The 26,393-nt window shown below is 51.3% G+C and overlaps 15 protein-coding genes across 15 annotated transcripts; 9 read left to right on the forward strand and 6 right to left on the reverse strand.

Moving 5' to 3' along the window:
* Window positions 1-358: 358 nt before the first annotated feature.
* BGZ61DRAFT_520041 (uncharacterized protein) lies at window positions 359-1,912 on the forward strand. Its single transcript, XM_046252429.1, has 2 exons — window positions 359-748; window positions 805-1,912. Exons 1-2 carry the CDS (start codon window positions 466-468, stop codon window positions 1,692-1,694), a joined length of 1,173 nt encoding a protein of 390 aa, XP_046100977.1. The 5' UTR covers window positions 359-465; the 3' UTR covers window positions 1,695-1,912.
* A 72-nt stretch (window positions 1,913-1,984) lies between these two features.
* Window positions 1,985-3,392, reverse strand: BGZ61DRAFT_425181 (aminotransferase). Its single transcript, XM_046243637.1, has 2 exons — window positions 2,285-3,392; window positions 1,985-2,229 (listed from the first exon to the last, which is right to left on the reverse strand). Exons 1-2 carry the CDS (start codon window positions 3,299-3,301, stop codon window positions 2,059-2,061), a joined length of 1,188 nt encoding a protein of 395 aa, XP_046100978.1. The 5' UTR covers window positions 3,302-3,392; the 3' UTR covers window positions 1,985-2,058.
* Window positions 3,393-3,997: 605 nt separating this feature from the next.
* Window positions 3,998-4,852, forward strand: BGZ61DRAFT_65324 (uncharacterized protein). Its single transcript, XM_046256954.1, has 2 exons — window positions 3,998-4,579; window positions 4,635-4,852. The coding sequence occupies exons 1-2, from the start codon at window positions 4,202-4,204 to the stop codon at window positions 4,758-4,760; spliced, it is 504 nt and encodes a 167-aa protein (XP_046100979.1). The 5' UTR covers window positions 3,998-4,201; the 3' UTR covers window positions 4,761-4,852.
* A 603-nt stretch (window positions 4,853-5,455) lies between these two features.
* BGZ61DRAFT_359045 (fumarylacetoacetate hydrolase) lies at window positions 5,456-6,517 on the forward strand (the record flags this gene model as incomplete). The annotated part of the gene is made up of 4 exons (XM_046241030.1): window positions 5,456-5,662; window positions 5,716-6,061; window positions 6,121-6,241; window positions 6,316-6,517. 4 exons carry the CDS (start codon window positions 5,456-5,458, stop codon window positions 6,515-6,517), a joined length of 876 nt encoding a protein of 291 aa, XP_046100980.1.
* Window positions 6,510-7,131, forward strand: BGZ61DRAFT_496141 (sphingolipid C9-methyltransferase; the record flags this gene model as incomplete). The annotated part of the gene is made up of 2 exons (XM_046250979.1): window positions 6,510-6,809; window positions 6,913-7,131. 2 exons carry the CDS (start codon window positions 6,510-6,512, stop codon window positions 7,129-7,131), a joined length of 519 nt encoding a protein of 172 aa, XP_046100981.1.
* Window positions 7,132-7,449: 318 nt separating this feature from the next.
* On the reverse strand, window positions 7,450-8,010 carry BGZ61DRAFT_358891 (uncharacterized protein; the record flags this gene model as incomplete). Its single annotated transcript, XM_046241012.1, has 2 exons — window positions 7,450-7,575; window positions 7,624-8,010. 2 exons carry the CDS (start codon window positions 8,008-8,010, stop codon window positions 7,450-7,452), a joined length of 513 nt encoding a protein of 170 aa, XP_046100982.1.
* Window positions 8,011-8,666: 656 nt separating this feature from the next.
* On the forward strand, window positions 8,667-9,939 carry BGZ61DRAFT_520045 (Isochorismatase-like protein). The gene is made up of 4 exons (XM_046252430.1): window positions 8,667-9,165; window positions 9,265-9,384; window positions 9,461-9,481; window positions 9,535-9,939. Exons 1-4 carry the CDS (start codon window positions 8,798-8,800, stop codon window positions 9,674-9,676), a joined length of 651 nt encoding a protein of 216 aa, XP_046100983.1. The 5' UTR covers window positions 8,667-8,797; the 3' UTR covers window positions 9,677-9,939.
* A 449-nt stretch (window positions 9,940-10,388) lies between these two features.
* BGZ61DRAFT_425188 (FAD dependent oxidoreductase-domain-containing protein) lies at window positions 10,389-12,194 on the forward strand (the record flags this gene model as incomplete). The annotated part of the gene is made up of 1 exon (XM_046243638.1): window positions 10,389-12,194. The coding sequence occupies one exon, from the start codon at window positions 10,389-10,391 to the stop codon at window positions 12,192-12,194; it is 1,806 nt and encodes a 601-aa protein (XP_046100984.1).
* A 93-nt stretch (window positions 12,195-12,287) lies between these two features.
* BGZ61DRAFT_496144 (major facilitator superfamily domain-containing protein) lies at window positions 12,288-13,905 on the reverse strand (the record flags this gene model as incomplete). The annotated part of the gene is made up of 3 exons (XM_046250980.1): window positions 12,288-12,836; window positions 12,917-13,533; window positions 13,611-13,905. The coding sequence occupies 3 exons, from the start codon at window positions 13,903-13,905 to the stop codon at window positions 12,288-12,290; spliced, it is 1,461 nt and encodes a 486-aa protein (XP_046100985.1).
* A 1,063-nt stretch (window positions 13,906-14,968) lies between these two features.
* Window positions 14,969-16,083, forward strand: BGZ61DRAFT_480862 (C-8 sterol isomerase; the record flags this gene model as incomplete). The annotated part of the gene is made up of 3 exons (XM_046249245.1): window positions 14,969-15,059; window positions 15,437-15,667; window positions 15,719-16,083. The coding sequence occupies 3 exons, from the start codon at window positions 14,969-14,971 to the stop codon at window positions 16,081-16,083; spliced, it is 687 nt and encodes a 228-aa protein (XP_046100986.1).
* A 331-nt stretch (window positions 16,084-16,414) lies between these two features.
* Window positions 16,415-17,752, reverse strand: BGZ61DRAFT_480863 (uncharacterized protein; the record flags this gene model as incomplete). Its single annotated transcript, XM_046249246.1, has 6 exons — window positions 16,415-16,529; window positions 16,578-16,861; window positions 16,910-17,016; window positions 17,079-17,160; window positions 17,219-17,344; window positions 17,420-17,752. 6 exons carry the CDS (start codon window positions 17,750-17,752, stop codon window positions 16,415-16,417), a joined length of 1,047 nt encoding a protein of 348 aa, XP_046100987.1.
* Window positions 17,753-19,233: 1,481 nt separating this feature from the next.
* On the forward strand, window positions 19,234-20,419 carry BGZ61DRAFT_456352 (kinase-like domain-containing protein; the record flags this gene model as incomplete). Its single annotated transcript, XM_046246505.1, has 1 exon — window positions 19,234-20,419. A coding segment is annotated over one exon (898 nt), but the record flags the coding sequence as incomplete, so codon positions are not given.
* Window positions 20,420-20,930: 511 nt separating this feature from the next.
* Window positions 20,931-22,196, forward strand: BGZ61DRAFT_288014 (uncharacterized protein; the record flags this gene model as incomplete). The annotated part of the gene is made up of 1 exon (XM_046238537.1): window positions 20,931-22,196. A coding segment is annotated over one exon (1,266 nt), but the record flags the coding sequence as incomplete, so codon positions are not given.
* A 799-nt stretch (window positions 22,197-22,995) lies between these two features.
* Window positions 22,996-24,915, reverse strand: BGZ61DRAFT_535247 (uncharacterized protein; the record flags this gene model as incomplete). The annotated part of the gene is made up of 5 exons (XM_046254253.1): window positions 22,996-23,117; window positions 23,164-23,623; window positions 23,673-24,029; window positions 24,080-24,756; window positions 24,804-24,915. 5 exons carry the CDS (start codon window positions 24,913-24,915, stop codon window positions 22,996-22,998), a joined length of 1,728 nt encoding a protein of 575 aa, XP_046100990.1.
* A 1,066-nt stretch (window positions 24,916-25,981) lies between these two features.
* On the reverse strand, window positions 25,982-26,254 carry BGZ61DRAFT_318890 (ankyrin repeat protein; the record flags this gene model as incomplete). The annotated part of the gene is made up of 1 exon (XM_046238907.1): window positions 25,982-26,254. A coding segment is annotated over one exon (273 nt), but the record flags the coding sequence as incomplete, so codon positions are not given.
* Window positions 26,255-26,393: the final 139 nt, after the last annotated feature.

The following is a 26,393-nucleotide window of genomic DNA, read 5'->3' on the forward strand; positions in this document are numbered from 1 at the left end:
GAAAACCAGAGACAGATGAATGGTGCAGCGTCAAACAACCCTGGCGCGTGACCTCTCACCGGACACGTATTTGCTGCATAAACGCGTTCTGGGGAACCTATGTGCTTAACACAATCCATGTGATTCCGTACCACCCATATCTTAAGACAAAGCCGTTATTTATTTTCAGATCTTCTTGTGATTTCCCCGGTTCTGAGTGAAAGTGAATGCCTACTACCGGCGCTTTCACAGAGGCGGGTGGTCAGGTGACTCGGAGGTTCGGACTCGGAGACGGCGATTGGATCTTAGTCAGCACTTACACCTCCGGAAAATTACAAATCAGGCCCGTGACGGCGTGGAAAATTGCATCACGGTCCTCATCTTCCCTTCTCCTTTTCGCCGCAAGCCGTGGTGCATCTGTTGTGTCTTCGTCCGAGATATCAACTGCAGCGCCCACAATCAACCTAGTTAATATATTTTGCACTCATGTCTGCTGTCTCGGGTGACCGGAACAGCCGCAGTGGTGGCGAGCCTGCCGCGAAGCGTCCACGGCTCAAAACACCCACCACGCGGAGTCGCCGCGCTGGGCCCGAGGCCGTGAGCGATTCTATTACGGCTGCTGTGCCGGAATTGCCAACACATGAAGCAGTGGAAAATAACGCCGTAACTTCAACGCCCATGGTGTCTCAGAAAGATGGGCCCGTTGTACCACAATACGTGCCCGGGGAGCCCATCACTGTGGCACTGGCGAGATATAGAGCCTGGCAAAGTGAGAAAGTCCTGTCCTCTACAGAAATTCATGCCATTAACACGAGCGCCGCATAGAAGCCGGAGCACCACGCGATACAGTGTGCTTCACATGCCAACAGCCGAATAATCTCGAGTACTGCATCACCTGTCGGAGGTCCTACCATGCAGCGTGTAAGCCCTCGGACGGGGCACCCTCGCGTCAAGGAGGCCCTCAACACTGGCACTGTGATGTTTGCGTGGGTAGAAACTGGCACGTCCAACCGCCTCCTCTCACTCCTCCAGCATCACCTGTTCTTGCCCCTATACAAGACGCAAACCGGAACCGCTGGTCAGCCGTCAACACGCAAACAGCACAGCAGGCTGATATCCCGGATTCCGAGAGTCGGTCTCGCCCAGAACAGAATGCTGGTCCAGGAAGAACAACAACCAACCAAGTCCAGACTCAAAATACACCTTCGGTATCTCAGGCGCAATCAAGACCGACACCACCTCCACTTCTAAGTATCGCTGATTCCGCATCTGCCGCGTCGGCAGCAGAAAGATTGGAGACGCTACCGCGTACGACTGTACGAGCGCGGAAATCTAAATTTACTACTCTGGCCACTGATGTGGACTCTGCGCTGCGGATATTGTACTGCGAGCTGGAAACCACCTCTGCGTTACGAGGCCAAGTGTCCGACCTGGAATCACACCTGGCCCAACAGCGCCAAGAGCTAGAAATCCGCCAGAAAGAGCTATGTCTGGCGCAAAAAATGGCCTCCATGGCGCGGGCATCTGATGGGGAACTCGCGCGGCTTAGGGCCGAGGCAGCTGGAAAGAAGGCGGCTGTCGAGGAGGCAGACGCTCTGAGAGCAGACAAGCGGAGACTTGAGCTGGAACTGGAGGCCTCCCGGACACAGTTGAGTATTGTGACGCAGTCATTCCAGGAATTAAAGAAGAAGCTGTCAGCCCTGATTGGAGATTAACTGGGGTGTTCCTTTCTACATCGGTAGATCTAGTGTTGAGCATTGTGGAAGTGAGTCAGGGCTAGGGATCGAGTCGACTGTTGGGCGTCATGTTTGAGTAACCAGCGTTTTAGAGCTTTGTTTTGATGCAATAAGACTTTGCTTTTCTCACTTGAATATTCCTCTGATAACTTGGTACATCAAATTTAGCGAGCTACGAATTTCACGTTGACTCTCCTCCGACGGTCTCCGTCTCGAACTACTGGTGTTACGCAACATAACGCATGCCGAATACTTCGCGCACAGAAACCCAACGGGAATGTCGAATGTAAATTCACTCTCGGCTATGAATTGGCCAAATAGCCCTACATCTCTATATACTTGTCTAAACATCCTCGACTACACTGGCCCAGTTGGAGTGCTCAGCCCGGCCGTACACAATGTCACTAAGCCAACCCTTGATCAGTGCGGCGTAGAATCCAGAATCCCCGTTTTCGCGAGGGATGACGAGATCCTCGTTTCGGTGGTGGATAAGACTAAGTGGTGCGATGAAGTACTGGCCAAGACGTTAGTGATTTCCAAGCTGTAGAGTAAACAATAAATTCCCTTACCGCAGTGCCGGATGCGAATGCCTCCACCAGCCGTCCTTCCGCAATGGCCTCACGAATCTCAGTCATGGAGAAATCTCTCTCAACAACCGTAAGAGGTTCTAGCGCGGTATTGTCGACAATCCAGCTCTGGGCATCCTTTGCTCGATGGTTGACAAGTTCAATGACGCTCTGCCTAGTAATGCCTTCCAGAATGGTCTGGTTATTCAGGCTAGCAGTCACCAACTGAGTCTCGCCCTCCTTCGTCTTCCAGACGACGAAGAAATTGCTAGCTCCTGCCTCAGTGACGTACTCCTGGGCACCATAAAGCCACAGAACTTGATCAAAGCCTCTGGCAGTCGCATCGGCATGAGCCACAAGCGTTGGCCCGTAATTCGCACCGAGCTTGGCGCTTCCAAAGCCACCTGGCCACGCTCGACAAGAATCTGCCGGTGATGTGACGACAGTCATGCCACCGCTTTTCGTCTTGAAGCCGGGGGCGAGGGTGGCGATGGCGTACAGTGTAGAGTGCTGAGGCTTCTGAACCCCGAGTGCAGCTGTGGTTCCAATATGAGTCGGCCGCAGGTACAATGTCTCGCCCTTTCGGTCTCGGGGAAGCCACTTTTCTGCCTCCAGGACGACAAATTCGCGGAGCAGCTTTTCCAGGGCCGAGGTATCAAACGCGGGCAGGCCCACGCGGGTCGAGGACTTGAGCATGCGTTTGCAGTTGAGGTTAAGCCGGAAGAGACGCAGTTTGCCGTCATCGCCGCGGTAGGCTTTGATGCCTTCAAAGCACTCCGTAGCGTACTGGAGAGCGCTGGCACTGGGCATGATGGACAGAGGGCCGTACGGGCGAATCTCAGGAGCCGCCCAGCCACTGGCTTCACTCCAGTGGCAGACCAGCATATGGTCGGTGCAGCCGGTTTGGCTAAGATCCGACGCTGGGTTTGTGGGCATGGGAGTGGTCAGGTGGAATGCCAGTTTGGAGTGGTCGAGCGCTGCAACATCTCCGCCGTTGTTAGCAGCATTGCTGAAGGCCATTTTTACGCGACAGATTGCGTGAAACCGTGAATTTTGCGAGACACGTATGGCAGTTGATGATAGCCTCAATGGTGATGTTACTCTAGTCTTATTGATGAGTGGTGCAGTTTACTACCGCTAACGCGCCCTGAGTCTCATTTTGCGCAATGTGGATATGCCACTGTACTCCCCGATGATACCCGTTTTGTCCACCGCTTGCTACAGTCTAAATGAAACACAACCAGGAGACCTTTAGCACCATGAAGACCAGTTAAATTTGTCATCGGACTGCTCGGACATGCCGGCGCACCTCTTTGACCGAGAGCCGAGGGTCTAGATCAACTGAGGGGTATTACGCCCGTCTGTCGATCATTGACATGGCGCCCTGCATGTCAAATTCGCCATTGGAAAGGTGCTCAATCGACATACCCCGCTCAAGTCTGGCAACTTTGTCGACTCATGTCTTGTGCCGATTGAGACTTTGTCGCCTCCATCCCCACTCACACAGAATCCTGGGGCGTTAAATCTGTCATGTGCTACGCTACTAACCCCGGTCAGGCTCTCTCACAAGCGAGCCATTGCCCCTCGTACTACGATAAGGTGCGCCCTTTTGTTAAATTTGTCAGCACTTGTGGCTGTTCCTTGCCAGATACCCGGCAGTTTGACAACGACGCGTTGCGATATCGGTGTCGTCTTCCACCTCGGGTAGGGCCCAATGCCAGAGTGACCATCCGTTGGACCGATCTTAGCCTTGCTTCCAGTGTTGTGTGTGCTATCCCTAAATTTGTCATCACATCTGATCGCTCCCCACTCTGTGCATGACACATTCATATAAAGGCTTTTGACAAGCGTACAAGGAAACTATTCACACATATCATACTGCTTAACCCTGTTCCGTTGCATCTAAACACTACATTCATCATGCCTATTTACGAATTCGAGCACGCCATTCGCCTGAGTGTTACTCAGAGGCAGGCGCTTGCTACTGCAATCACCGACTACCATGCCCTGACTTTCAACGCTCCTCGCTATATCGTCAACTGCCGATTTATCGACGTCTCTCAGGGTCCATTGTCAAACACCTTTGTTGGTGGCCAGCCATCCCAGATCAACCGGCTTTTCGTTAGTCTGCGAAGCGGTGCCGGTCGAACCCATGCACAGCTGCAGGGCCTGTCCGACAAGTTAGAGTCCATCTGGGATGGAGTCGTCGGCAAGGGTACTCGTGAGCAGCAATTGAGGGGCATCTATATCAAGGGAAACTTGGATGTGGCCAAAGAAGGCGGTTTCCACCTGCCAATGGTAAGCAATGGCCCCAGCCCAAATAGGACGTATCTTGTTAACGATTTCCCTCCAGCCGGGACACTTTGAGCAGTGGGTCAAGGATAACACGGAGGAATTCAAGAAGTTGGCTGCGGAGGGTGACTCTGACTTTATCCAGCTCGTCGAGGAGATTAGAACTCGCCCCGTGTTCCAGCAGTGATAGTCAGAGGATTTCACTCGATGGCGATAGTTTCTATTTGTAGTTCTCATGAATATTGGTGCTTCTAAACAGATCAACAAAAAAGTTTGTCGGCAAAGAAATCCCTTTGTGTCTGTTTGTGTAAGATGCTACTCTGGTTTGCTTGCTGGTCGAGTAGACGTGTACATTTCAGTAATACTGGTGCGGCCAAAGAGAGAAATCTTGTAAAATGGGCCGAAAGGGAACCAAGTGACCTGGACTCATGTACGGAGCATAATAAGCACGAATATAGTGGTGGTGTTTAAATGAGGGTCCAATATCGTTGTGGCAATTCCATCAATCGAGAACCTCCGGATTCCAGATCAAGTTCTTAGTGTACTTGGATTAATGACGCAAATGCCATAACAATATCTTGATGACTTGAAGTTTCGATGGCCGTGATGGTGCAGATGACTGGGCTGTTCTTTCTAGTGGACGTACAGGTGTTCGCCTCGCCTCCGCTTCCCCTTTGCTGCTGCTGAGCCATAAAACCCCGCTAACACACTCCAAAGTCAATCTGATGACAAATTAGTCTCTTGTTAAGTGTCGAAGGGCGTCGAATGACCTGCGTTAACTTTATACCCTAGTCTACCTTAGACGATGTTAGTATAAAGGGCCGCCCTGACCAGCACAGCAGCAGAGGATTCTACCTAACAAGTCCTAATCCATTTCCTACCATGTCAACAACGAACCAGCGCGACTGGACTCACCTTGTGCGGTTCGTTGCCGCTGAGGATGGCCTGGTCTACTTCGGCCAGGTTGATGCTGAAAAGTATCCCGATGTTGGCCTAGCAGCGCTGGAAGGCAAACCAATCCCAGTCAACGTGGTCGCCGGCTCACAATTTGATGGGATTGTCACAAGTCAGTTCTTGCATGTGTCACGGGTAAGTTCTTTCTCAAGGACACACATGGCACACTCTAACAATTACACTACCAGCTCCTTTCTCCCGTTCCGGCCTCATCAGTCCCCATAATCCTCTGCATGGGGCTTAATTATAGAGACCATGCCATTGAGATCAAGATGCCAATTCCAGAATCGCCGATTCTCTTCATCAAGCCTCGCAATGCGATCAGTGGTCCATATCCGGAACCAATTTGCATTCCAGCCGTTGCGCAGGACGGAACCAGCGATTATGAAGCAGAAATGGCCATTGTAATTTCGAAGACTGGCAAGAACATTGCAGAGAATGATGCAATGGACTACGTGCTGGGCTTCACATGTGCCAATGATGTTAGCGCCAGGAAGTTGCAGTTCGCGAACAGTCAATGGTGCTTTTCCAAAGGTGCGCCGAGTAATCATCTATCCAATGCACAAGCTAACAGCTATTTTTTCTTCGGACAGGTTTTGATGGATCAGCTCCCATCGGGCCAGTTCTCGTTTCCCCAGCACCAATCAGTGACCCCCAAAAGCTCGCCATCACTGCAAGCCTCAATTCCGAGATCGTCCAGGATTCTAACACAAGGTGAGGATACTAACTTGATGCGCGATGCGGATGCTCCTCTGTTTAGAACCTAGCTGACAATCCTATCTCCATAGCGAGATGATATTCCAAGTCTCTTCAATCGTCTCGTATTTATCCCAAGGGACAACGTTGGAGCAGGGGACTGTCATCCTGACTGGTACCGGGCCAGGAGTAGGCGCGATGCGTGACCCAGTACTGTCGCTGAAAGATGGGGATGATATGAGGGTTTACATTGAGAAGATTGGGACGTTGGTGAATAAGGTATCCTATGAATAGACCGGAGTATGTGTCCGAGCACGTCGGTATCCGCCGTTTTTCATCCTTCCTGACTCGAATGCACAACTTGCTGGACGATGACGGTGTCTTCTTTCTTCAGTACTCGGGTCTGCGCAAGTCGTGGCAGTATGAGGATCTCATCTGGGGCCTATTCATGAACAAGTATATCTTCCCTGGAGCAGACGCATCGGTGCCACTGAGCTGGATTATTGATAAAGCCGAAGCTGCCGGCTTTGATGTCAAGCAGATAGATACTGTCGGTGTTCACTACTCCGCAACTGGCTTGGCAACCGTGAGAAGGTTGTGGTCAAGTATGGTGACCGATGGAACCGCGTAAGTGGCTTTCCACATGGATAAAAATGTTACCAACCTGGCGTCTATACAGTGAAATACAGATTTGGACCTACTTTCTCGCTTACGGGAGGATCGCTTCCCGCCAAGGCACCGCCACTTGCTTCCAGATCACTCTCGTCAAGAACATCAACTCGACTCACCGAATCGACGGTGTTCCCACCCAGTTTGCTCTCTCGGGGGCTCTGGACAACAGCAAGGCGGATATCAAGGCTTGGGCTGCCAAGAACAACGTGTCTTCGCCCTCGGAGTACCTTTCCTAAGGGGAGGTACGGTACTGCCATTATTATCGGATTACCTAGTTGAGCCAAGAGCGCAGCGTTTGGGAGTGTGAAGAGCCAGCCTTCTTAAGCAGGGGCCAGTCGGCAAATAGTGACAACGGTTGAAGCATTCAACAATAGCAAGCATAATGCTCCTAACTTGGCGTTCAACATGCTGAGTAAACTATCCTGTAGCAGGGTGCATAGTATGATGGCACTTCAAAATTTAGAAACGAGAAGATAACATATAAATTATGCTATTCGCGGCGTCTGCATGTGATCTACATGATCTTGCGGTTCCACGATCTGTACCTTCAGCCTTCAGGTCATCAACTCAGGCCTAGCCTCCAATTCCGCCAGCAAGTCTTTGAAATCCTGGTCGCCACGTCCTGCCCTCTCTTTGAATGATTCCAGGTTGTCCCGCAGCCAGGCCTTTTCCGTTCCAGCCTGAATTGCGTTAGAAGTTTCGTTACGATGAGTACAAGGTGAACTGACCGGCGGAATTGCAAGACTCTCCTCCCTTGTCGTGATGCCTGGGACAATAAACACTGTCTGCAAGGTCTTTGGGTTACCAGGCCCGACGTCGGACTCCGTCTTGCCTACAACATCATCCCAGATGGCCTCGATCTCCTCAGCCAGCTTTGCGAAAGCCTCGGCGCTCCGGTTAGAGCCACTTCGCACATGGCCAAAGATTCGATTAGTGTTGGGCTTGCGCTTCCGGCCGTACCAGTATTCTTCGTCTTTAATGGGGGCAAAGCGGATATTCACAAACATCGACGGGGTATTGAACATGGTACAGTGGAGTGTGGTAATGCGCTCCGCTAGCGCCTCCCGCTGAGCTGGGGTAAAGGCATAAGAGTGAGAGATGTCGTAGAAAGGCATTTTAAGTGGCAGATGTCAGGGCATACATGCATGAAGCAGTTGGTAGAAAGCACCCTGTGAATATTTGGCTATGATGCTGTGATATCCTTCCTGCTCGGTAAAGCTCGGTGTCACGCACGAGTTGATGCCCCTCATCTGCTCCGGCCCTGAAATTGGTCAGCAACGCACCTGACTCGTTTTGGATCAACCGAGCCAATAAAACTGCCGATGGCGAGGTTGGCCTAAATCCGACTTCGCAGCTTAAGTCCATCCTCTCGCCCGAGGTCAACAAGCTTCCAGAGCAGAGCGGGGTGTTGTATCCTGGCCAGAACGTCAGCCATATTTGTCATAAAATCGATGCCCCGCACCATGTAGACGCTCAGGAACTATGTACTAAGACGCTTGCGGGAATCCGAGTACGGACACAGCGGAGTGGCCAAGTGAGATTGACGAGTGACGTGGTCCCTTCTCGGGTGAGACAGAAGCCTACGTGATTCAGTGGGGGGAGCAAGTCCGGACCAGTCCGGCAGACGCACCGAGATAAGTGTTGAGGAAGCCATTGGGTGGAGATAGGATATCATTCGTGGTTTTGCGCTCATGATTGGTAATACTTAGAGGGCATTTTTAAATTTGTCATCCCGTCGCTCGCGATGAGCTCAGGATGACGGCAGCCATATATCTCGTCAACACGGAAGCTCCCCGCACATTGTAGGCTCTGTAGCATTCAATTTCACCAAGAATACATTGTCTCAAGTCTTCAGATCACTTCTTCTTCATCCAATCCGCTTAATAAACACTGCTGGCGACCATGTCCCCTACGATCTCGACCCCAAAGACGGCCGTCGTCCTCATTGACCCCTACAACGACTTCATCCACCCCGAGGGCAAATTGTATGGCTCTGTCAGTGAATCGCTCACCGCCACCAACACCGTTGCAAACCTGAAGGAACTCGTCAAGGCCGCTCGGGAGGCGCATATTCCCATTTACTATGCGCTGCACAAGACCTGGAAGGAGGGTAACTACATGGATTGGCTGCATATGAACTCATCGACTACGAGGCTTGGTCAGAATAAGGTTTTTGAGGAGGGAACTTGGGGAGCTGAGATCTTGGAGGGGCTCGAGCCTGATGTGTTGAACAATGGGGACGTTATTGTCAGCAAGCACTGGAACAGCAGGCAAGTCCAATGTCCATCAAGAGACGATGGGAAAATTATATCTCAACCCAGTCTCTGAGACTATATTTGTTGAATACTGACATTGTGGGATGTCCACAGCTCTTTTGCCAACACCGACTTGGACTATCAGCTCCACCAACGCGAGATTACCCATCTAGTCATGGCCGGTATGGTTGCCAACACCTGCCTTGAGAGCACAGCCCGATACGGAAGAGAGCTGTGAGTCGTTCCATTGATTGAGAATGTACCACGAATGCATGAGAAGTGAGAAGCTAACAACCCACAATCCAACCAGGGGCTATCACGTCACCCTCCTGTAAGTGGAGACCTCTTCCGGTTGTAATTTACTAAACTGACTTGGAATGGTAGCACTGATGGTACAGCTGGATTCACAACTGCTGCCAAGGACGCTGCAGTTGATCATGTCTGGCCCCTCATCGTCGAAAAGGTGACGACGGTTGGTGAATGGATCTCGACGCTGAAGAATGAGCATACCTCTGGGAACCTGTAGATAGATTTGCATCTGTCCGCAGTGTGATCGTACTGAGTAATTGAATTTGTGTAGTCTACAGATGGAGATAAGAGCTTTTGAACTCTAGCCAGCTGAGCATCCAAGGCCTGTTCTTTAGAGATGCACCAGATGCAGCTTCTGGGTTTGCGGGATCCACGCTTTCCGCCGGCTCCAGAGGTCTCAACGCTTCATAAGGTCTAAGCAAAGATAGGGACTCCAAACAATTCCGTAATAAGGTCTTTCATAACCCAAGATACGAAAACGGTCATCTTGATTATGTCTTGACAAGGCCGGAGTCGCGTTTGGCATGGTGTTCATGGTCCTAGTACGTACCCACGATCAAGCAGCAGTTTGTAATGAAAGAATGGGTATTACGGCCAACGATATGCACTGCATTGTCGCTCTGATGCACTAATACAAGCCACTCTCCCTCGAATGACGACCATGTGCCGAAACCCAGATACATGCCGAGTACCGAATTTACCGAGCGTCGCAACGCGGGGTTCAAGGCACTTGCGAAGATGCCGAGCTGACAAATTACTGCATTTACAAGTACAGTACAACAGTCTGGCATGGATCCAACTTCAAGGTTATAAAAAGCCATCAAGCTCGAGCTATCTATCAGTCTCCTTGAGCCTCTTTCACTCGTTGTGACAAGGCGACACGGCGTGTTCTTTTCATCGCCTATACCAACAAAATGGGCTCTGAGCCTATGGATGCTTTCCCAAAGTCGGGTTTCCTGGTGGAAGCCGAAGCATTCGACGATCTAGGCGGTTGGGTCGTGGACTCGCAGTTTGAGATGGTCATGGGCTCGCCGTATATACTGGCCCACGGTAACGGCAGTCCAGTCGCGGATGCCACAACCGTCATCAATGTTATAGACGCCGGTACATACAACGTCTGGGTTCGTGCCAAAGATTGGGTTCCTGGCCACCATCCGGGGAGGTTCACGCTCTCAGTCAACGGCACGACACTCGAAACCGAGTTTGGAGCCAACGACCAGGACTGGAACTGGCAGCTGGGCGGAAGAGTGAAACTTGCTGCGGGAGACGTGAGGCTGGTGTTGCACGATCTGACTGGATTCTGTGGCCGTTGTGACGCCATCTTCTTCAGCAGAGACGACATAGCGCCGCCAGAGGCTGTGGACGAAGCAGCACGCTCGTGGCGGCGGCGCCTTCGCGGTCTCCCTGAGAATCCCGTCGACGGAAGAACGTTCGATGTCGTCGTGGTCGGAGGCGGTGTCCCCGGGACGGCGGCTGCATTAACAGCAGCGAGACTTGGCGAACGTGTGGCCCTTGTCCAGGATCGTCCGTATCTAGGCGGCAACGCGAGCGTCGAGATCGGGCTCAGTCCGCGTGGCGTCAACGGGCCGTTGATCAAGGAGATCTCGCGGCGTCATCCCGGCGGCGATCTGTACGGGTTGACGCTTCTCGAGGCTGAGCCTCTCGCGACCGTCTTCCTGGAGCACACTGTCTACGACGCAATCACCGTTGACAACACCATCGTCTCCATTGACGCACGCCATGCCCGCAGCGGACGCGAGATCCGCATCTCAGCGCCCGTCTTTATTGACTGCTCGGGCAAGACGATCCTCGGGTTGTACTCGGGTGCGGAGACGTTGTTCGGCCAGGAGTCGAAAGTTGAATATGGAGAGAGCCTCGCGCCGGTCGACCGTGACAATTCGCACCACGGCAACACAGTCTTCTTCCGCACACGAATGGCCGATTCACCTACTCCATTTCCATCCGTGCCATGGGCTACCGAAGTGGCCAAGGACTTCGCCGATTTGGGCGGCCAGCTAAAGAGGCCCGGCATTGAGAACGGAGCTGGTCCTAAAGTCATCTCTCCAGGACATGTCCCCGACATCAATGTAGCCAAACGCATGACGCGTCCTTTTACTCATTTCTGGGAGTACGGCCAATTGCTTGACCCGTACGCCCAAGGCGAGCATATCCGCGACCACCTCCTGCGCGCCATCTACGGTACCTTTTCCAACGTCAAGACAATGGACCCCAAGACCTACGCCAACCTCACCCTTGACTGGGTGGCGTTTGTTCCCGCCCAAGGCGAATTCCGTCGCTACAAGGGCGACTACGTGCTGACCGAGACGGACATCCGCGCCCACAATCAGTTCCCCGACGCCGTGGTCAAGAACGGAGGTGCCTTCTGCCTGCACTATGCTGGAAATGAGAAATACGACTTCCGTCTCAAGCACTGGGAGTGGGACGAACGCGATGGCAAGCCGTACGATATTCCCTTTCGCTGTCTCTACTCGGCCAACATCTCGAACTTGATGATGGCGGGCAAGCACTTGAGCGTCACGCATGTCGCCGGGTCCAACACCAAGTTTATGGGCAATGGTGGGCAGCATGCCATTGCGACCGCTGCTGCAGCTCATTTGTGCAACAAGCATCGCACAAACCCCCGTGGCGTCTACGAAAACCACATGGAAGATTTGAAGAGCATCGCCATGGGCATCACAGGTGCAAATCGCTACAAGTCCCCGAGCCACCTGTGAGTTATCAAGCGGTAACCCTTCCAACTTTGTCGCAAAAAAGGTAGAGAAATCTAGTATTAGATATCGAGTCAACTCTTACGCTCTACGGTAGACTCAAGCTTTCCAGCCGCCAATCTTTCTCGTCTTTGCCATTCTAGCACCAACAAAGCAACCCGTACCCAGCATCAACGACGCGCCTGAAAACGCCTGGGCGCCATAATATTTCCCATCCATGGTCGTAATAATCGCTCCCTGAATAGGCGGTCCCGTCAACACCGCGAAGCTCACAATGGTCAACACCATGCCGATACGGATGCCCGCCTTGCCCAGGTCCGTCGTCAACGAACTCAGTCCCGCAGGGAACAAGCTCTGGATGCCGCCTCCAAAGATGCCGTAGAATGCCGTCCATACCCATAATCCCGTTGGGGTTTCGACGGCAATCCAACAGAATGACAGCAGGCCGGCGGTGAACGCGACGGGTACAAACATGTTGATCGGGCCAAAGCGGTCGGCGAGCAAGTTGGGTATCGTGCGGCCGATGATGCCGACGGCGTTGAGCAAGATCAGGAGATTAAGCGACTCAAGCGTGCTGAAAGCCGGCTCAACAATGTCACGAGCAAACGAGGCGAGGAAGTAGAAGGCGCCATAGACGCCCCATAAAGACTTTAGTTTCACAATTAGTATAGAGGTTCATGGTAGACGGAATGACGCCGCATTGGATATCACAACAGGGGAGTTCTCACCAAAAAGGCTCCGGCTGCATAGAAACTGTATGCCGCGTCTTTGAATGCCGCCCACTCAATCAACGCGCCCGTGTCTCGCGGAGGAAGTCTCGGTTTAATAATCAGGAAACACGCGACGAGGTTTGCAAGAAGGATAAAGCCGATGGCGCGCATTGTCCATGGGAATCCGGCCGATGGCAGCAGCTGCCGCGCCATGATGGGAAATACGACACCTCCTGTGACGCTCCCACAGGCACTCATGCCGATTGCTATCGAGCGCTTCTTGCTAAAGTATGTCGACACAATTGTGAGAGCGGGGGTAAAGATGCAGCCATTGCCGATTCCGATGCATATGCCGTGTGCAAGAAGGAGTTGCCAGTAGCTCGTGGCCACGGAGGCAGTGTAGATGCCGACAAGCTGGAACACGGCGCCGACGAGAAAGACGTGTCGAAAGTAGCCAGCGTCTGTGACGCGTCCAGCAAAAGTCCCAATAAAGAAGAGCAGGAACGTCTGCAGAGATCCGATCCACGAAATGTCCGATGGCGGGTGGTCAAGAAAGGTCTTGTAGTAGAGCTGAAAGACACCAAACGAGTTGACGAAGCCCCAGGTGTTCATGACGACCAGGTGACAGCCCAGAACTAACGCGAGCCGATAGTTAGCAGATGATCTAACGGTTTCTTGGCAGTTCCAATGCGCCCAATGAATGGTTACTTACCTTGCAGCCACGCTTGGAGGCCACCATCTGGAGGCGGTCCGGGTTGGATCGTTGAGCTCACACGACTAAAGGTGCGAAGGACAGCTCCGCCCAACGAAGCGACCCGCGAAAGCGACTCTGGTCTGTCATTGGGAGGCTGCGGCGATTCGGCTCGCAGTGTGTCGGTCTGGTCTTGATCGCTCCCGTCCCCGTGGCTCGAGGTCTGTTCATCACCATCCCATTGAGGTGTAGGCGCCTCTTTTTCCATGTCCCGCTCCTGGTCTAGCTTTGGGGTTTCAATTGAGCTTGGAGACATACTGCAACAGTTCACGTTATCGCAATGTGCCAACACGGGGGTCGGACGAGCGGGGATTGCTTGGTGTATTTACCCCGGCACACGATGTGGCAATCGAGAGGAGGTCGAGACGCCGCTGACCAATATATTCAGTACTAACCTTGGCTATCGGTTAGGGAGGCCAGTCATGGCTCCGGACCGGACAATGATGAAAAATCAGACATAGCTTAGCGGCGCCCTTTGCACGGCATGCTCCCCTCGGCGACCCAATTGTGAGGGCCGGGGTCCGGAGGGGGCCGATGTGGAGGTAGTATTGATGCTACGAACTGCTTATCTCACCTCTGGTTCCAATCTTGGAGCCCACATTTCTTTGATTGAGATGGAGCGAATCTCGGACATGCCCCTGAACGATCTTTCAACCGGTTTGTCGTTGAAGGTACGGATGGCCCAACACAAACCCACAAGAGAAAAGTCCACAACCTCTATCCTCAAACAAGGACAACAATTCCCCCTCAACTGAAGCCGATGACTCGCCCAAGCTTCCCTCGGCCGTGTTGGGTTGAACAACCTTCCCTCGGAGTTCACAGCTAATTGACCGCTAGGTAACGGGTTTAACGCGGGTCTAGCCATCTACGCCACATGACGATGATGAGAATTGCCCTTGGCCAGTGAGAAGAAGCCCATATCCTGACCCATGACCAGCATTGGCCTCGGCTCGGATACATCTCCGCGTTCTCCAAGTCAGATTTGTCATCACCCACGTCATAATTCCCGGAGTGTGGATGGATAGTTGTGCACAATTAGTTCCCGCAAGTGTTGTGGTCAATGGTTGGTAGAACTTGGGTTTATGCAACCCAGGCTACATACAATCACACCACTCCCCGGCTTTTCCTGTTTTCAACTTAGTATTGTTTTAGAATCTCAATTGAGCTCATACATGAGAGATGGAGTTGTTCAAAAGTTGCGATAAAATTCGACGACAGAATTCGCCGGCAGAGCTTGAATAACAAGAGCACTTCGGAGTGCGGCGTAAACGCGGAGTACGGAGTAAACAAACCCATGGACAAGAGTGGGACGCTCCACAATGGAGACAATGGAGTATGGAGTGAATACGGAGTACGAGTACGAGTCTACTCAGGAAAACGAAAACGCGGAGAACGTGGAGAGCATGGAGGGTAGGATCCTTCAATAAATATTCAACACAATCTCAAATAGGATCGTTCCACTTTTCGGTCCGTTCCCTCCCGTCTTTCTCGCCTCATCCCGGGTCTTTGGCCGTCCGGGACTGCGGGATCCGCGCGTCGCGGTGCGGTGTCCGTTGTCTCCGTCGTCAGCATCGACCCAGCCGGGTGGCCAAGATCCGGGCAGGCTTATGGGAGTGAATTGAAGCATTTATAAATCCAGTATGAACCGACAAAGTGCCCTCTAGCTTCATCATCACTCATTCATTCATTCATTCATTCACTCAATCCAATGGCGCCCTCTCCATCGTCTGTCGCCCAAGGGGGCTGGCTTGTTCGCATTGTCGCCTTGCTTGCGATTCTTACACCAGTTTGGTACATTCTCGACCAGAATCTGCACAGGTTTTACATCTTTGAACATGAGCGCGTCCACGACCTGGCCAAGCGCGCCATTGCACAGCACGGCAACAACACCAGGGCCATAGCCGAGTACATCGTTACCGAGCTCAATGAAGTGGCCCCCGGTAGGATAAACTTGGATGAGGAATGGGTTTTCAACAACGCTGGTGGTGCAATGGGTGCCATGTGGATTCTTCACGCCAGTGTGTACTCTCCTACCCTATACCAGAAGCATTGAAGCTCATTGCATACAGGCATCACCGAGTATCTCATCATCTTCGGCACTGCTGTCGGCACCGAGGGGCACAGTGGCCGCCATCCTGCTGACAACTACTTTAACATCTTGACCGGTACCGAACTCGCGTACGTACCGGGACAGTACGAACCCGAGGTCTACCCACCTGGGAGCGTCCACTACCTTAAACGGGGCAGTGTCAAGCAGTATAAGATGCCAGAGGGTTGTTTCGCTTTGGAGTATATGCGAGGCTGGATTCCGCTCACGCTGTTCTTTGGCTTCGCCGATACCTTTTCCAGCGTCCTTGATTTCGAAACCTTGTGGAGGACTTCATGGATTACCGGGCGACAGATCATTGGGAACCTTGTCCGTGGAAAATTCTGAATGGAGATTTCGACTGAACCCCATATGAGGAGAAATTAGAAGACGTGTATTGTCAAGGAATTTGGAGATTGGATCCTTCATTGGAGAACAGAGTGCTAGATCCCTTTACATTTTGCAGCCGACGAGTAACTCCAGACCCTAGTCGTGGCACTGAGCAAATAGATACATCTTTTATCATTCCTTGCCTCATCGAACTCGAAATCTACATTGATAATTGATTCGAAGGCAGCAAATGGTTCATGAAGTGCAACTATATTTCTGCATCAATTTGATCCTCACAATCATGACGTTGAAGTGTAGTTCTCATCAATCCGTGAATGTTTGTATGTCACTATAGGTGTTGAAGAATCAGTTCAACCTCTGCATCTGCAGTCTCAAGAATATGATTCGATGAGAACTTGGGACTCCACCCTACACTCTCTCCGTGCTTTGCTGTGAATGTGCAACTGAGTTTGACTGTTAGAGTAGTACTAACACGGAGCGGGATTACTTACTTTCCACCCAGCTGAACGGGTACGAATTCTTTTGGAGAGCCCAGACCCTTCGCCATCTTCTCCAGGACCGCATCATCAGCAAGAGTGACTAGAGAGTCCTCAATAATGCCTCGTTTCGCGAGCGATACGGCGAAGGCATCATATATGTCATCCCAAGCCACACTTCCCGATGCAGCAAGGTAGTATCCGTTCGGTCCAGATTCAACATTCTCCTCTGCCAAGATCTTTTTGAGAATGTCGAGGTAGAGAGCGGCTGTATCATCAACATGAGAGACTGGCCAGATCTTAGAAGGGTTAGTATCACAATTTTTGGGAGTGTCTATTTATCTTACCGGATGGTCACTGTCGACTCTGTAGACCCTCTTAGATGCCACTGCGGCCTTGACAATAGCAACAGTTTGGATAGATATAGGGTTCCCAAAACCCCGGCCTTTGCCGTCTACATTTCGGATGAATGGCGTCAGCTATAGAGCACTGATGCATTGATATGGTGTGACTCACAGACGATGCAAGGGACAAATATGTAGCTTTGAACCCCTTGAGCTTCTGCTAGCTTAATAACGTCATTGTTCGCATCGACAGCCTAAACAGTGGCCGTTAGCGACATATGATCCTTGGACTACGTTTAACGTGGCTACCACCTTTTGTAGCAAAGCATATGGAGCTTGCTGCCCTTTCTGTATTGCGTGTAGGCTAGGATCGCTGTCCAGGATGGTTCGGTCCGTAGGAGTGCCAGCAAGTCCCGAGAAGATCTTTGCCCCGCTTGTCTGAAAGGAGCGTCAGTCATTAGTGTCGACACACTCATCATTTCCGTACTAAAAATGCTTGTTGAAGCGCCTTACATGTAAGAAATGGACGGATTGGTCGGTTTCCTGCTTGAGCTTGGATAAAGCTCCGATGAAATGTTGCTGAGCTGCTGAGCTTGAAGCATCGATCAACCAGTACACAATCGATATCTGATGGCGGATAATGTTTTCCTCGACAGCAACCTTATCGTATGGATCAAAGCTTATAGCCTCTAATCCATATGTTTTGACAGCTTTCGCTTGGCTGCCATTTCGAACCAACGCAAAAATCTTTCCATGGGATGGTAGGTTCGCGTTGCTGAGTTGGGCGACGACCGTCCCACCAAGATACCCGGACGCTCCGGTAATGAGGATATTTCGCGTTGGCATTTTCGCGCAAATACCACCGTCCTGTACTGGTATCATGTGACTGAGGACTGTAGCCTCTATGGGATCAGGAATAACAGCCCCGCGATTGCAGTCCGTTAAATTGCTATAGTGGTGTGGGTGGGTTGCTTACCCTGCTGAATGACGGCGATGCGTCAGATAAATTTACACCAACAGCTCCTAGCAGAGTAAAGGGTCGACTGACCTCTTTATGTTCCATCAAACTACCCTTCGAAACAGGCCTGTTATAAGTTGAAAACCCTCAGAAACCTTGCTTACAAATGCGTATCACCGAGGTGGAGATTGACGTATGTTAAAAGGCTGCTTATAAATCAGATCGTAAGGTTATTGTTGCAGCATTAACCATTTCCATCGATATATCTAGGACAGTGTTATCTGTCACGCTTCTCCTTCTCCTAGATGTAATCGGTTAGCTTCAGGGAGGTCGCAAGACGTCACCAAATCTACCGCACCTCCTCGCCTTTCCCTCAAAGAGAAGTTCATAGCCACACAAAAGTTGTGAGTAGATACAGTACTTGCCTATAAAATCAGGATATGCTTCCTCATTACATTGTGGATAACGAAATGCTGAATTTAGAATGAGAGTACTTGTGAGAACATGCGTTTGCTGCTTGAGTTTGTGCCGGCTTGGCTCTCTGATGCTCCACCGCCTCCCGCATTTTTGTCCCGTTGTGCCGGAGAGTGTCCTGCTTCTCCTTGATCACAATGGTCTTCAGACCCTTTAGTGCCGTATGTTCCTGCTGTAGCCTGTGTCTTCTCGTTGCTTCTTCTGGCGTTTCGTTTGCATCCCTCCTTGTCTATCCAATCTCTCCTTTACCAATTGCTTTGGATGCTCTCGCGCTCCTCTTTTTCTCTGGCTGCACACTTCCCTTTTTCTACCCTCTGTACCTCCGCAGCTTCTGCAGAATACAAACTCCGTATTCGACATATACCCGTATGGCTTGTCTTTCACTTACTGTTTATTTCCTCATCCGTCTGTAGTTTAAGCGTAAGAGAGGAAGCAGTAGATCATAAAATTGTTCAAGTTCCATGCGTGAATAGTGTAACTGTTATAGCGAGACTATTTTAGAACTTTTGCATACTGTTCTGATTGAACATTTTCGTTCAACAGTCCTCAACTCGCTGAGTTTAGTGTTAGAGGAATGTGTTTTGTTGTAAGGGTCAGTGGGCTCCAGGGAGACACCCTGCCACGAGGCTAATTTCTGTCACCCAGACACATTGCTGTATGCATTCTTTAGAGATTTATGGTTTACAGTTAATTTGCCCAAGTACAAGGAAGTCACCCATTATCATGCATACTTTATCTTCGGACGTGTTATCTGCCTTCATCAATTAGCCTTTCGCCTCACGTGATTTAGGTGTTAGAGGGAGCGGGTGATGTATCATGTCTGTAACGGAGTAAATTTGACGTCCTTCGTCTCTTCATTCTTCCAGCCATAATCTTGTCCTTGCTGGTTTCTGTAAATGGGCCCTACCACGCGCGAATGTGCCGCTTGCGGCCGCAGCCTCCCTCGGTCGTCCTTCACGGCGAATCAGTACTCCAAGGGTGTCGGGGTGTCGCGATGTGCGAGTTGTGTCCATGGACACCACTCCGATACACCATCTACAAGACAGTCGAGCAGCGGCCGATACAACCTGTCCAACACAGCTAAATACTCACAATATGATCTCGAGAATCCCTTTGCTGAAGGAGCCTTTCGTTGGGTAGCTGAAGGGACCTACACTTCGGGCCCCCGCAGCGGCCAACCATGTGTTACCAAATGGTTCAAGACCGGCGCAGTCTTCGAAAAGGATTATTTCACTCTTGACATCAAGGCTGTCGACAAGGCCTTGGAGATTGTCAACCGATTCAACGAATTACAAGTGGTCAATAAACGCATCAAGATCAACGTCCCTACCGTATGGACATTCAACGACAATTGTCGCGACGAATGGGCAGGTCAAAAGGCTCTATGTGAACCTTTCATCGCAAATTACCAAAAGTTCAACAGTAATACGGGATGGAACGATGATGCAATGGGTTGGGGAGAGGTCATGCAAGCCCTCAGCTACTTTAGCTACCATGTGTCAGGCGGACAATTTGTTCTATGCGATCTTCAAGGTGGCATCTACCGGGACGAGGTCGTTCTCTCTGACCTTGTTATCTTGTCACGAAATCGGGATTACGGCGTGACTGATCTTGGTTCCAAGGGTATCAGCTCTTTTTTCAGCCAACACGAGTGCAATAACTTTTGCCGCCCGAACTGGACACAGCCTTCCGACCCAACTCAGCACTTCCGCGCTGTCGCCAGTACCACGATGATCAGGCACTCAGTATCTACTGCTTATTCCCGATCCAGAGTGATGACCATAATGGAATAAGTGTGACGGGATAAGAGCATGAGCGGAGGACAGTATGTGAGGGGCTAGACCCGGCGGGATAAGGCATTACATTGGCGTGCTGCTATTCTAAACACTGGTTCCCGGGGGCAATTCAGTTTATTCTAGCGGATTAGCTATCTTCCCCCTTCCTTCTGTCCTGTGTGTGCATCGTGGAGCTTGTCCGTGTCAAGCACGTCGTCGAAGCGGAGGGTTCAGGAAACGACCATGGACTGGTACGTCTTGGTCTCGTCGAAGAAGGGAACAGAGAATATCGCCTTGGACCTACCCCAGATTCGGCAATTAATATAAGCCCGACCGTCACACGTTGGGACTTTACAGCTGACTGCATCTTTGTGGCATCGTGGCGGCATGTATTGATGCCCATCGCTGGTTAAAAGGTGAATATCGCTCACTTCATTTTAGCAAGGATCATCGGCTTCAGCTCAGCCGCAAATTTCGTGGTTGTCACAAGGCCACAATCTGCTTATCTTTCTAGAGCTTGCCCAATGATGTGAATGTGCACGACGCCCCCAAATCATTTTGTGTCAGATCCTTTCACAGCTGCAAGCTTGCCCTCCTCCCCTTCATCGTCACTTTAAAATCCCACAGTCTTTGCTCCAGTTCAAGTCGAAGTCTCCTGATATTCTCCCCTGGTTCGTCTCCAAATAGACAACAGCGGGAGCATCGGAAGCGCAGTCACGAAAGCGACAGCGGCACATCACTTGCCTGCCTTCAGGCCACACGGAGCCCCCGTCGAAACATCCACTGGACAGCGCCCCTAGCAATGGAAAGGCTCCACAATCCTTTCCTTCGATCTCTTTTCCCGGATGAATTGAAGCTCATTCCCAGCAATGCTCGCAGCGATTCTGACGGCTGGATCTTGAGCGATGTCATGGGCAACAACTCCTTCTTTCGCAGTCAATTCATCCAGTGCTCATACCAAATCAGCGGCGGCTATGGACCCACTCCGCGGTACATATACTATATCCTGGCCCTGCTGTCGGTTTTTGGACGCGAGCAATTGTGGGTGGTGAGCGCCGCCCTCGGCTCTGTGATGGTGTACAGCGCAGCCGCGGCTATCCACGCGTTTGTCCTGGTTACCATGAGAACGCGGCTGGCGCCGGACGTCATGATTAAAAACCACGAAGTCGTGCTGGTTCAGGGTACATCAGAAACTGGACAAGAGGAGCCGGCGCGAGAGAATGGACCGGTTTGGATGCCGGTTCTGCCCATGGCATGGGAAAACGACGCCGATCCCGTGTTGGCAATAGTCGGCACGGCATTCCTGCTGCTTCTCCCCATGCAGATATGGTCCAAGACTCTGGAAAAGGCCAAGGCCGAGCATAAGCGGGTCGTGTTTGCATGGGCGCTGCTTCTCTTTGCGGGACTCATTGCGGCGCTGGTGAACGCAGCATACGTAACCCTCGTTGCCTTCCCGCAGATCAGATTCTGCCCCATGGACCGAGCTGACAGTTTGCCTCTCTCCAACCCCGACGTGGACGAAGGCATCGAGGCCTGGGACAACAAGGACTGGTATCGCTGGAACCGAACCGTCATGAAGCATTTTGTGGATGGGAACACAACAGGACCTTTGGCTACGGCTTGCTACTACCCATGTTTCGGGACGTCGTGGCCACTCCGAGACAGCTCGGAAATCTACGTAGTCGAGGGATGGTACGGCGCGGCATCGGATGCCGATGTTGGCATCGGATTACTTTTTGGCGTGTATCTTGCGGTTGGCATGTTTACCGCCTCGTCGCTCACTGTTGCCTCCCTGTCCAACATTTCTTGCATCCGGGCAAATTGGAGGCCGTTGGATGTCAAATCTTCGCTTCACAATCTCTGGGAAACATGGCACTCGCACACGTTGTCCGTCCTTGGGAAATCGTGGCGCATCTTTTTGAGGTTGTGGATTCTCTACAATCTCGTGGTCGCGAGATTTCTGAGTCCCATTATTCTAACGGCATTCGTAGTGACCATGGAATGGTACATGTGGACAGCTGATCCAGGCGGAGAAAGCTTTAAGCACGTCGGCCAGTGGAGTGTCTTGGTCGGTGCGATGCTTGTTCTCCTGGTTGCAGCGGTACCGGCTTTGGCATCCTGTCTTTCAAGCACGCTGCTTCGTCTGCTCCTTCCCTGACTGCTAGATATAGTTACAATGCCGAGTCGGCGTTTGTGCTGGGCATGGCGAAGGGTAATGCGAGGACTCGGCTTTCTCTAATTCTATCCTTACCTAGCTAAGAGCTACCGTTTAGTCGTATGAGGTTATATCCTCTGGTCCAAAGTAGCAGAATAGCCAAAGTAAAGAATGCTCGCTCCCAATCTTCAACAAAGGAGAGAGAGCTGTATATACTGTGGACGGATATTATGTAAAATGCATCAAGGCTATGTAGCTGTATTTCACACTAATAGTATCCCTTTACAGAGTGTTGCTTCTAAAAAGTGATTAATTATAAAGCGAGGAAGAGTTCCATGTATGGTTGTGGTTTTGTTACTGCATGCGCATTGTGGATATCTGGGCAACTTACAAAATTTCTGACCATGGCCCTTTCTGTCGGTGCCAAGAGATATTATCTCAAAACGTCAGCACATCTTAGGTTTAGCAGACAGTGTAGTTATTACGGCCACGACCTGCTCGTTGGTTCAACAATTAGCACGTATTTCAGTAAGCGTCGGAAAGGTTCAGCAGACTTGAAGAGGGAGTCGCAAGCTCCACATCCCGAGTGAATGCGAACATGCGATCGGGCATTCAATTGAACGCCTCATATTCCTGGCTCTATCTAACGACGGCAAATCTACTCACTCTACAAATGACTCTCCCATTACAGTAACACTATCCGTGTTTCCTGGTTGGTTCAGCTACCTTAACGGAGAAAACAAATCTGGCGCATCATCCCGCTCCAGTACATGACACACACGACAATCATCAAAACGGAACCACCACTCAAGTATCCCGTCCCACGGAAACTCTTCCCATTGAAGCGAACTTCGTTCATCAGGGGGCGAGACTCTAACTTCCTCCACACGCTTACGGCGTGTCTCGAATTTCGTCGCCAAAAACAAAGCTGAAGAGTTGGGAGGAACGGACAGCTGGGTAGCATCTCGACGAGGCCGGAAGCTCCCCACACTGGCGTGATTTCCGTTCTTGTATCGAAATAGCAAGCCAGTAATGCGTGGTGGAGCGTCGTCGTCCGACTCGCAAAGAACAACCTCGACGACATCTTCCAGGGAAGCCGAAGAGTGGAACTCGGGCCCCGATGTGATAAACATACCGAGAGCGAATGCCGTCTCTGTTGGGCACGGTCCTACCTCATCAAATCGTTTCTGCAGCGGAATACTCATCATGTGGATGCCAGATGCAGAATACTCAAAGAACATGCGACTTGTTCCTTTTTCAGGAAATCTCGCAATACGGACCCACCGATGAAGGTGTTTTAGGAGATAGCTGACAACTTGTCCCCCGATCATTGTCCGCCCCGTGTTTGTCCTAAACTTTAAGGATGTGAGCATCGGCTAGAGGTGCTGGAGGGGACGAACTTACAGCGATGGCACTTGCAAAGAATTCGGGATCATCTCTCCGCCATATTTCTGTGACGGTTTTTCCAGGGTTCATAGCCAGAAATGTCCATACGGGGCCATCTTCAGGATAACCAATCTCATGAAAGAACTCAGCGTCCTCGTTGAGTCTATGAGAGTGCAGGGAGATGAGGCTTCCACGCCAGCAAGCGGAGTAGCCAATGACGTTTGGGTTGTTTAGCTCCAAGGGGATCAATCTTGCGTAGGGTAGTGGCCACTGGAAAAGAAATGACTGAAGCCCGTACTGGGGTGGCGAAATTGGCTCTGGCCACAACCCCTCCATGCGATGCCATGATGATCGGATAGCCCGTAATTTATAACCCTTCGACACAAGTTAGCACACGATGCATGAACTCAGGCTGGAAGGCTTACATCTGTACAAAGATTGGCCTGTCGCTGTTCCAGCGGAACTGACCGCCACCATGTGGATTTGAGACGTTCGTTAGGAAACTGTGGCGCCCCGGGGTTTGTAGTGACTTGTCGAATACCCAAATGATCTTCTACTAAGTAGAGGACATCTCTCATCCCCGGTGAAACTGCGTCCCAGACCACCTCGCCTTTGGGGATGGGTGTGTTTGATATCGTCCGAACGTACCGAATACCATCAATGTTGACATACGTCGCCCAGGCTTTCGCACACGCATCTATTTCGCGGTAGGATTCGATTTCGGACAGTGACAAGAGCGCGGCAATTGCGTAAAACGGAACAAGGTGCTCGGCAACCATTCGCCAGACCTCGGTGGGCAATCTCCTGTATGTCGCCTGGATCCTCGACGTGATGAGGCCCACCATGTGTTTGTGTCTCCGTTCCCGATCGATTTCGAGAGGTTGGTAAGAGCTCACAGTGGCATTGAGCATCTTGAAGAACCTCATGTCGAAGCGGCGGGCGAATGCGAGGCATTCAACGTGGAAGCCGTAGGACGAGCCGTCATAATGCGAACAAAGTGGTGAGCAGGAACGGAAGCAGAGCCGCCACTCCTCGTTGGATAATTCGTAATCGTACTCGTCTGGAAAGCTGAAAGGTTTCGATTCGTAGGCGTTCTCGGCACCTGGGCTATGTGTTAGGACCTCGAGACCAAAATGCGCAGTAACGTACCTATGACAATCTTCATCCCAGGTGTGAAAGGGAACCGGCATAATTTGCAGACGCGCTCGATGCAGAGACACCGAAATTCCGGTTCTTCTAGTTGGAGTTGTCTATACGCCATGGCAAATCAGCATATCCAAGATAAAAGAAAACTGGGTGAACTTCTGGCCTGGCTGCCGCGACGCCAAAAGTGCAGAGGAGGAGAGATAGGTCGCACACATCACGTGTACTCCAGAGGAATCTTCGCCCGAGCAACCAATCATTTTGCTCTGGCTTGCTTACAGTAAAGTGTTTGTACTACCTCATCTGTACTACCTCACTCAGTCTTGAAGTTTCAGGGCGTGTTTTTGTACGACCTACCCTGAAATTAGATCAAATCCTTCTCAATATTCCCCTTTTCTATCTTGACAGCCGCTGGCCAGTTAGAAAAATCCAGTAGGCACCGTGACTATGCAAATGACTGACTGAAAGGTTTCAGCACTTGTAACACTCAGGGCTTCTGCGAGAGAGGGCATTGAATCCTTCGCAACCACGATTTGTGTGGACGCCCCTGTTTTTTGCGTGTTTTAGTTACCCGATAATTTGCTGCCCCGTTCTGTCAGCTCCAATTAAAAAGTCCGCCGGCTTCGCAGACGGCGAAGCTTGTGTGACCATTGCCCGCTTTCACTGAGGTGGACTGAGGTAGGCGCCGTAAAGTATTTGCACGCCCCTGCCAGATGACATGTTTCGGTTTCTGTCCTTCTTTTTGACATTGGATCTTCCATAACATGCATACTCTTATTCCTTTTAATTACATTCCACGACGTTATAATTGGACAGCGATAACTGTGCAACAACTACAGGCATTCGACTGGGAGACGAGTTTGGCGTAACTTCAACGAGCGTGTGAAGTGAACAGAGAGTGGGGACACCGGGAATGATCGATCGTCTGTTGTAAACATGCTCCTTACTAGACTATTATCTCGACTCTCATTTTGTTCTCGATGACTGACTAACTGAGAGCGTGTAGCCGCAGCCGTGATTGCCAATGCATTTAGAGTGAAATTGATTATTATTAGTCCTCGTAGAGCATCTCCTGATGAATAGTCTCACAGAACCTGGAATTCTCCTTGCATTGCCACTCCCGGCAGCACCGTCACAGCAGCATCGCGTAGCACCAGCCGTTGACTGTCGTCTGTACCACCCGTGTCGGCGCCTGGCTCGGCGAGCAGCTGTACAATATCTGTGTAGTCACCCCACTGAGCATCGGACAGCGGCGTCCGCCCAACATGGTCTTTGGTGTCCGTATCAGCTCCGAGCTTGACGAGCAGCTCAACGATGCTTGTATGCCCGCTGCCGGCAGCATAGTGCAGCGGTGTTCGCTTGAGGTGATCCTTGACGTCCATATTAGTGCCTCGCTCGACAAGCAACTTTACGGTCCCTGTATGTCCCTTCCAGGCAGCATAGTGTAGTGCCGTCCGCTCATCGCGGTCCTTGGCGTTCGTGTTTGTGCCCGGCTCGTCAACAAGCAGCTTGACAGTATCTGCATCTCCGCTCCCGGCAGCATAGTGTAGCGGTGTTCCGCCGAAGCGATCCTGGACATTCGTCTCGGCGCCTAGG

Source organism: Ilyonectria robusta (assembly GCF_021365365.1).
Source record: "Ilyonectria robusta strain PMI_751 chromosome Unknown BGZ61scaffold_17, whole genome shotgun sequence".
In the NCBI taxonomy this organism is placed as follows: Eukaryota; Fungi; Ascomycota; class Sordariomycetes; order Hypocreales; family Nectriaceae; genus Ilyonectria; species Ilyonectria robusta.

Bases quoted from the DNA above. Each gene is read 5' to 3' on its own strand.
- BGZ61DRAFT_520041 (XM_046252429.1), top strand. From the start codon at position 466: ATGTCTGCTGTCTCGGGTGACCGGAACAGCCGCAGTGGTGGCGAGCCT. The intron at 749-804 runs GTGAGAAAGTCC...AGCGCCGCATAG, and splicing joins GAGATATAGAGCCTGGCAAA to AAGCCGGAGCACCACGCGAT.
- BGZ61DRAFT_425181 (XM_046243637.1), bottom strand. From the start codon at position 3,301: ATGGCCTTCAGCAATGCTGCTAACAACGGCGGAGATGTTGCAGCGCTC. The intron at 2,230-2,284 runs GTAAGGGAATTT...CGTCTTGGCCAG, and splicing joins CATTCGCATCCGGCACTGCG to TACTTCATCGCACCACTTAG.
- BGZ61DRAFT_65324 (XM_046256954.1), top strand. From the start codon at position 4,202: ATGCCTATTTACGAATTCGAGCACGCCATTCGCCTGAGTGTTACTCAG. The intron at 4,580-4,634 runs GTAAGCAATGGC...ATTTCCCTCCAG, and splicing joins GCGGTTTCCACCTGCCAATG to CCGGGACACTTTGAGCAGTG.
- BGZ61DRAFT_520045 (XM_046252430.1), top strand. From the start codon at position 8,798: ATGTCCCCTACGATCTCGACCCCAAAGACGGCCGTCGTCCTCATTGAC. The intron at 9,166-9,264 runs GCAAGTCCAATG...GGATGTCCACAG, and splicing joins AGCAAGCACTGGAACAGCAG to CTCTTTTGCCAACACCGACT. The intron at 9,385-9,460 runs GTGAGTCGTTCC...CAATCCAACCAG, and splicing joins GCCCGATACGGAAGAGAGCT to GGGCTATCACGTCACCCTCC.